Below are 8,503 nucleotides of genomic sequence, written 5' to 3' on the forward strand. Positions count from 1 at the left end.
AAAAAAAAAAAAAAAAAAAAAAAAAAAAAGAAAAGAAAAGAAAAAGGAAATATGTGTCAAATTGGATTTGGTCTTTTCCAAGTTTCTTGCCATAATGTAAGACCTGTCTCTCTGGGCTGTGACGGTGCTGTGTGATTTAAAGGTGATCTTTCCCAAAACACCTGGCCTTTTCTCTTCTGCCTCTGCCAAACATCACAGCCTTTGGGTTGGACTAGTCAGCACTGCTTGGGATTGTGCAGAAGAGGTTTGGGGTTGCATCAAGTGTCACCTGTGGCGAACAGAATCTGAGGACACAATTCCCTCACAGGCACTTACTTGAGCCTGGAGACAAGGTTCTCCTGGTGTGTGCCCAGGGGTGCAGGAGAAATTGATGGTCGTCCTCTGAACTTTTAGGACTTTAAAAAGCAGTCATGTTTCCATCCTCACTGTTGACTCCTGGCTTAAAAGGATCTCCCGGGGTGAGTGAGGAGGCGGGATCGGACCCTGGCAGTCTGATGGCAGCACCTGTGTTCCTCTGCGCTGGGCCATGGGTGACATTACACACGTTGGTGAGAATCAGGAATTACACACCTTTGGAGAATCCGCATCTAGAATTGAGATGGGCCTTGAGTCATATAATTAGATTGGAAAAGGTGCATTTTACTACCCTATTGAAAGAAACCATATTTTTCTCACTCCAGCAGGATAAATGGTTTTCAGTATCCACTTAACTGCTCATTGACTCTTATTGTAGATCAGGAGATGGCAAGCAGCCCCTGCCCTCCCCCCGTTGTAGGCCCAAGGTAACCAGCAATTGACTGCATATAATGGAAAAGTGGTGTATTTGGAGGTGTCTGTATTAATGGGACCCACATGATATGGGTAAGAGCTGTTAGGGTGAGAAAAAACCTGGGAGCACAATGACATATTTGAATATCAAACAAAACATTATTGAAATCTCCACTGTACTTTAGTAGTTGAAGTCATTCTGGTGGTCATCACTGCCTTTCCCAAGCATAACAAGCTACTTAATATTATACGGACCCATGCCATGAGGAACGATGATCAGTTTGTAAAATGCCAGTAAAACCATTGCCTGTAGAAGCCACGATATTTCATCCATATATTTCAATGTCCATGTGTAAATATAGTTCAAATGTCAGAATTTATTATTATCTAATAGAATACGCATGGTGTATCAATGAGCAATAACCCTCATACTCTTTCTATTAATAATTATTTGCATGATGAAAACGCAGACTCCCATTCTTGGATTTTTCTCTGTTTGCACACATTAGCATGACCACCCCATGTCCACCTGACATGTGCCAGCAGGAGGCCAGGAACAGAGGCTTTTCTTATTAACCAAGATTTCTAAATATATTACATATTCAAGGTTACAAATAACTAAATATCATAAAAGGTTAGCAAGAAAGTTTCCCTTCCACTCTGAGCTTCCAAATGCCAAGTCAACATTTTTGTTTGCATGTCATCCCTACAATCTATGTGCAAATAAAAACATGCACCTGGCATGCATGCTGATGCGTGATCATGTTTATACGAAGTCCTCTGCCCCTCTGCATATATTACTGGGCAATGCACCTTAGTTATCATTCCACATTTCAAATGTAAAGCCATTGTATTGTTTCAGAGCTATAAAGTACTGCACCCTGTGACTCTTCCCAAAATTACTTAAGCACCCCCCTCTGGGTATCCATTTGTTCTGTTTCCAGTCTTGCTCTTATAATCAATGCTATAGTGAACAGCACTGTGTTGAGTAGAAGTGGTGAACGTGGCATCTTTGTCTTGTTCCAGTCCTCAGGGGGGATGCTTTCAACTTTTCCCCATTCAGGATAATGTTGGCTGTGGCTTTGCCATAGATGGCTTTTATTATATCATTTGGCTTTTATTACCTTAAGGTATGTCCCTTCTATGCTGATTTTGCTGAGGGTTTTAATCATAAAGGAATGCTGGATTTTGTCAATGCTTTTCTGCATCTATTCAGAGTATCATGTAATTTTGTTTATAATTTTATTTATGTGAGATATCACATTTATTGACTTGCACATGTTAAACCATCCCTGTATCCCTGGTATGAAGCCCACTTGATCATGGTGGATTGTCTTTTGATATGCTATTGGATTCAGTTAGCTTGGATGTAGCATTTCTTATTATTCCAGTCTGTGGAGTGTATTGGTTTAAGTAATGAAAACATGTTATATCTTCACTGTTTCACACTTTCTGTTTCTTTAATAGCCTTCCCAACAGGGCAGCATAAAAGCAGGGGCCCCGCTAGTCTCCCCTTAATCTGGAATCCCCCCTTCTCCACGGCTTGCTCATTGGACAGAATAGACTGAGCACCAGGCCTCAAAGTAAGGACACGCTCCTAGAGGTGCAGTGCCTGGGAAGGCCAACCTTGAAGGGGCACTGCCATCTTTACAGTGATGGAGGTGTTGGGAGGGACTGACCACCAATTTATAAGGCTGTGCTTTGTTAATGATGTAAAGGATTGTTTCACAGATTGTTGGGGAGGGAAAATCCCAAGTCCTTGCCTGGCCCTTGTTCTGGCTCTGCACAAAGGCAATAAGAGAGGGATGCTGGTAAGGACTGACCTGTTTCTGTGCTGGGGAGGAAGGTGCTGGTCTGTAATCCAGGAGACTGAGGATGACCTGTTGCTGTGCTGGGGAGGAAGGTGCTGAGCTGAAATTCAGGAGGCTGAGGACGTCCTGTTGCTGTACTGGGGAGGAAGGTGCTGGGCTGAAATTCAGGAGGCTGAGGATGCAGCAGTCCAATAGGAGGTACATGACCTTCAGGATACATTTTCTTAATTGATGATAAATGGAAATGATAAATCGTTGACCATTTTTTCTGTCATTGGATATCTACTCTCTACTGCTCGTGCTGTTCTTGTCTTTTGGGGAAGATGGAGGATCAATCAGTGGGTGCTGCACTGAGAGGAAGGAAGGAGAGCTGTGACAAAATTAAAGGAGGATGAAGGATGAAAGGCCCTTCATCCAGGTGCTCGCAGAGCCCTCCTGAGGAGGAAAGCCCCATGGCTGCCTGGGGAAGGAGCAGTGAGGGCTGCATGACTCCCACAGTAAAGTATGTGGTATGTCAGAGGACATCTGGGCTGGTCTGTGAGGGGCCAGTGGCAGAGTGAGAAGCAGTAAGTCCTGGAGGGTGGCTGAAGGCCAGTCTCTGGGTCATTCTCCATGTGATGGAAACAGCCAGACCCCAGTGGCCTGGGAGGTGCAGGACGCAGTGACTGATGACAGAACAATGCGGAGAGAGGCGCCATGTGTCAAATCCTTACTTTGTTCTGGGCATTGTACTAAAACTTCCCACGGCTCATCCATTTAGGGACTGAAAGTTGCAGAGGTTTAGGAAGCTCACCCACGATACTAGAGTCCCCACCTCCTGCCCCTTCTCACCCAGCCACCACCTGTTTCAGGGGAACACACAGAAGTGGTAACCTCTTATGGACAGGCAAGTAAATTCTGCTGTTGTTATTCACAGAAAAAAAACACTGGCTCATATGGCTGGGAAGGTGAAATACCAGAAGTATTTAATCTGGTTATTTCTACCTTTGTGAATCCTATAGTATTGAAATGCATAGGTTAGCATTTTCCACCAGTTTACTCAGCATTCTGGGGTAAAGGCTTTTATTTATTTATTTATTTATTTATTTATTTATATCGCTAATGAGGACGCTGCATACGACATCGCTAATGAGGATGCTGTACAAGACATCGCTAATGAGGGTGCTGTATGTGACATCGCTAATGAGGACGCTGTATACGACATTGCTAATGAGGACACTGTACAAGACATCTGTAAAAAAGAAGATGCTGCCAAGGTAAGACATTTTTCTTCGTCTTGAACCGAAATGTTACTTTCCTGGCTACTTTCCAATCAGATGTAGACACGAACATCTGCCAATGTGCATTATTGATGTCATCTGCAATTTAATCAAATGTAGACATGAACATCTGCCAACATGGGTTATTTATGACATCCACAATTCCCTTGGTGTGATGCTATTGATTGGCAGCCTCTCATCAACCTATGCCGGGCACACTGGGGCGTGGTAGATGGCAGCATCCACGATCCACTGCAATGCAGAGGAGTTTCCCTCCACAGCAGTTTTCCCTCGTGGATTAAGAGTTGTGAAACTGCCAATCTAGATACACTTTAAAGATAAATTCTGTGGGAAAAGGTCTTGTCTTTTTCATAGGTGTCCTCAGTACTAGTTTTGGGAGACTTCGACCTTTAACTCAGTCACTATACCCCTTCTTATTTTCTCCAGTTGTTGAGAGAATATCAGATCTGTGTGACGTGTATGGCATCATTTCACCCTCCTAATGTTTCCTTTTCTATAACTGCAGGAGCCATTGACATTGAAGAATGGTACGTACCCTGAAATAACTCACTTCCTGAGGGAAAAATGCTGTCTCTAGGGTACAGAAACCTGATTCTGGGCTCCTTTTGGGAAGGAGGATTTGGGGTCTGATGAGAGCAAATGATTTTGCAAGTATAAAACAATGTTCAGAGAGGCTGTAGGGATACCTGTGAGCCCAGAGGAAACACCAGGGGATCCTGTGCGAAGCACCGGGGCTTCAGCTGGGGTAGGAGGAGTGGGTGGGCCTCTCTCTAATGACTTATCCTGATGTTTGTGTTTCTAAAGATTCGATTATGGAGAGCATATCTGATGATGAGGATTTTGCAGGTAGGTAACTACTTTCCATGTAAGATTCAATGGGAGAGAGTTCCCAGGGGCCTTCAGGGTATCCATGCTGTTTGGGAGGTTGAGGGAGGGGGCATGAAATCAAAAAGAAAAAGGAAATATGTGTCAAATTGGATGTGGTCTTTTCCAAGTTTCTTGCCATAATGTAAGAACTGTCTGGGCTGTGAGGGTGCTGTGTGATTTAAAGGTGATCTTTCCCCAAACACCTGGCCTTTTCTCTTCTGACCCTGCCAAACATCAACCCAAAGGGAAACTTCCTTTCTAATCTTTTACGATATTTAGAGGTTGGACTAGTCAGCATCCCTTGGGATTGTGCAGAAGAGGTTTGGGGTTGCATCAAGTGTCACCTGTGGCGAACAGAATCTGAGGACACAGCTCCCTCACAGGCACTTACTTGAACCTGGAGACAAAGTTCTCCTGGTGTGTGCCCAGGGGTGCAGGAGAAATTGATGGTCGTCCTCTGAACTTTTAGGACTTTAAAAAGCAGTCATGTTTCCATCCTCACTGTTGACTCCTGGCTTAAAGGGAGCTCCTAGGGTGAATGAGGAGGCGGGATCGGACCCTGGCAGTCTGATGGCAACACCTGTGTTCCCTTGCGCTGGGCCATGGATGACATTACACACCTTGGTGAGAATCAGGAATTGAGGCTAACCACATCTGGAATTGAGATGGGCCTTGAGTCATATAAATAGGTTGGGAAAGATGCATTTTACTACCCTATTGAAAGAAACCATTTATTTCTCACTCCAGCAGGATAAATGGTTTTCAGTATCCACTTAACTGCTGATTGACTCTTATTGTTGATCAGGAGATGGCAAGCAGCCCCTGCCCTCCCCCCGTTGTAGGCCCAAGGTAACCAGCAATTGACTGCATATAATGGAAGAGTGGTGCATTTGGAGGTGTCTGTATTAATGGGACCCACATGATATGGGTAAGAGCTGTTAGAGTGAGAAAAAACCTGGGAGCACAATGAAATATTTGAATATCAAACAAAACATTATTGAAATCTCCACTGTACTTTAGTAGTTGAAGTCATTCTTGTGGTCATCACTGCCTTTCCCAAGCATAACAAGCTACTTAATATTATACGGACCCATGCCATGAGGAACGATGATCAGTTTGTAAAATGCCAATAAAACCATTGCCTGTAGAAGCCACGATATTTCATCCATATATTTCAATGTCCATGTGTAAATATAGTTCAAATGTCAGAATTTATTATTATCTAATAGAATACGCATGGTATATCGATGAGCAATAACCCTCATACTCTTTCTATTAATAATTATTTGCATGATGAAAAACGCAGACTCCCATTCTTGGATTTTTCTGAGTTTGCACACATTAGCATGACCACCCATGTCCACCTGACATGTGCCAGCAGGAGGCCAGGAACAGAGATTTTCCTTGTTAGCTAAGATTTCTAAATGTATTACATATTCACAGTTAGAAATAACTCTAAATATCATAAAAGGTTAGCAAGGAAGTTTCCCTTCCACTCCGAACTTCCAAACACCAAGTCAACATTTTTGTTTGCATGTCATCCCTACAATCTATGTGCAAATAGAAACATGTACCTGGCATGCATGCTGATGTGTGATCATGTTTATACAAAGTCCTCTGCCCCTCTGCATATATTACTGGGCAATGCACCTTAGTTATCATTCCACATTTCAAATGTAAAGCCATTGTATTGTTTCAGAGCTATAAAGTACTGCACCCTGTGACTCTTCCCAAAATTACTTAAGCACCCCCCTCTGGGTATCCATTTGTTCTGTTTCCAGTCTTGCTCTTATAATCAATGCTATAGTGAACAGCACTGTGTTGAGTAGAAGTGGTGAACGTGGCATCTTTGTCTTGTTCCAGTCCTCAGGGGGGATGCTTTCAACTTTTCCCCATTCAGGATAATGTTGGCTGTGGCTTTGCCATAGATGGCTTTTATTATATCATTTGGCTTTTATTACCTTAAGGTATGTCCCTTCTATGCTGATTTTGCTGAGGGTTTTAATCATAAAGGAATGCTGGATTTTGTCAATGCTTTTTCTGCATCTATTCAGAGTATCATGTAATTTTTGTTTATAATTTTATTTATGTGAGATATCACATTTATTGACTTGCACATGTTAAACCATCCCTGTATCCCTGGTATGAAGCCCACTTGATCATGGTGGATTGTCTTTTTGATATGCTATTGGATTCAGTTAGCTTGGATGTAGCATTTCTTATTATTCCAGTCTGTGGAGTGTATTGGTTTAAGTAATGAAAACATGTTATATCTTCACTGTTTCACACTTTCTGTTTCTTTAATAGCCTTCCCAACAGGGCAGCATAAAAGCAGGGGCCCCGCTAGTCTCCCCTTAATCTGGAATCCCCCCTTCTCCACGGCTTGCTCATTGGACAGAATAGACTGAGCACCAGGCCTCAAAGTAAGGACACGCTCCTAGAGGTGCAGTGCCTGGGAAGGCCAACCTTGAAGGGGCACTGCCATCTTTACAGTGATGGAGGTGTTGGGAGGGACTGACCACCAATTTATAAGGCTGTGCTTTGTTAATGATGTAAAGGATTGTTTCACAGATTGTTGGGGAGGGAAAATCCCAAGTCCTTGCCTGGCCCTTGTTCTGGCTCTGCACAAAGGCAATAAGAGAGGGATGCTGGTAAGGACTGACCTGTTTCTGTGCTGGGGAGGAAGGTGCTGGTCTGTAATCCAGGAGACTGAGGATGACCTGTTGCTGTGCTGGGGAGGAAGGTGCTGAGCTGAAATTCAGGAGGCTGAGGACGTCCTGTTGCTGTACTGGGGAGGAAGGTGCTGGGCTGAAATTCAGGAGGCTGAGGATGCAGCAGTCCAATAGGAGGTACATGACCTTCAGGATACATTTTCTTAATTGATGATAAATGGAAATGATAAATCGTTGACCATTTTTTCTGTCATTGGATATCTACTCTCTACTGCTCGTGCTGTTCTTGTCTTTTGGGGAAGATGGAGGATCAATCAGTGGGTGCTGCACTGAGAGGAAGGAAGGAGAGCTGTGACAAAAATTAAAGGAGGATGAAGGATGAAAGGCCCTTCATCCAGGTGCTCGCAGAGCCCTCCTGAGGAGGAAAGCCCCATGGCTGCCTGGGGAAGGAGCAGTGAGGGCTGCATGACTCCCACAGTAAAGTATGTGGTATGTCAGAGGACATCTGGGCTGGTCTGTGAGGGGCCAGTGGCAGAGTGAGAAGCAGTAAGTCCTGGAGGGTGGCTGAAGGCCAGTCTCTGGGTCATTCTCCATGTGATGGAAACAGCCAGACCCCAGTGGCCTGGGAGGTGCAGGACGCAGTGACTGATGACAGAACAATGCGGAGAGAGGCGCCATGTGTCAAATCCTTACTTTGTTCTGGGCATTGTACTAAAACTTCCCACGGCTCATCCATTTAGGGACTGAAAGTTGCAGAGGTTTAGGAAGCTCACCCACGATACTAGAGTCCCCACCTCCTGCCCCTTCTCACCCAGCCACCACCTGTTTCAGGGGAACACACAGAAGTGGTAACCTCTTATGGACAGGCAAGTAAATTCTGCTGTTGTTATTCACAGAAAAAAAACACTGGCTCATATGGCTGGGAAGGTGAAATACCAGAAGTATTTAATCTGGTTATTTCTACCTTTGTGAATCCTATAGTATTGAAATGCATAGGTTAGCATTTTCCACCAGTTTACTCAGCATTCTGGGGTAAAGGCTTTTATTTATTTATTTATTTATTTATTTATTTATTTATTTATTTATTTATTTTGAGACGGAGATT

General features: G+C 43.8%; 1 protein-coding gene across 1 annotated transcript in view; it reads left to right on the forward strand.

Annotated features, from left to right (window-relative positions):
• The window catches only part of LOC108541708 (uncharacterized), a 34,392-nt gene that overhangs the window by 23,170 nt on the left and 2,719 nt on the right, over window positions 1-8,503 (forward strand). Inside the window, 3 exon segments of the mRNA XM_017891321.1 lie at window positions 3,638-3,835; window positions 4,365-4,386; window positions 4,664-4,705. Coding sequence (XP_017746810.1) covers window positions 3,638-3,835; window positions 4,365-4,386; window positions 4,664-4,705 — 262 coding nt within the window.

The sequence above is a fragment of the Rhinopithecus bieti genome, unplaced genomic scaffold, assembly GCF_001698545.2.
Source record: "Rhinopithecus bieti isolate Rb0 unplaced genomic scaffold, ASM169854v2 scaffold_20777, whole genome shotgun sequence".
Taxonomy (NCBI): domain Eukaryota; kingdom Metazoa; phylum Chordata; class Mammalia; order Primates; family Cercopithecidae; genus Rhinopithecus; species Rhinopithecus bieti.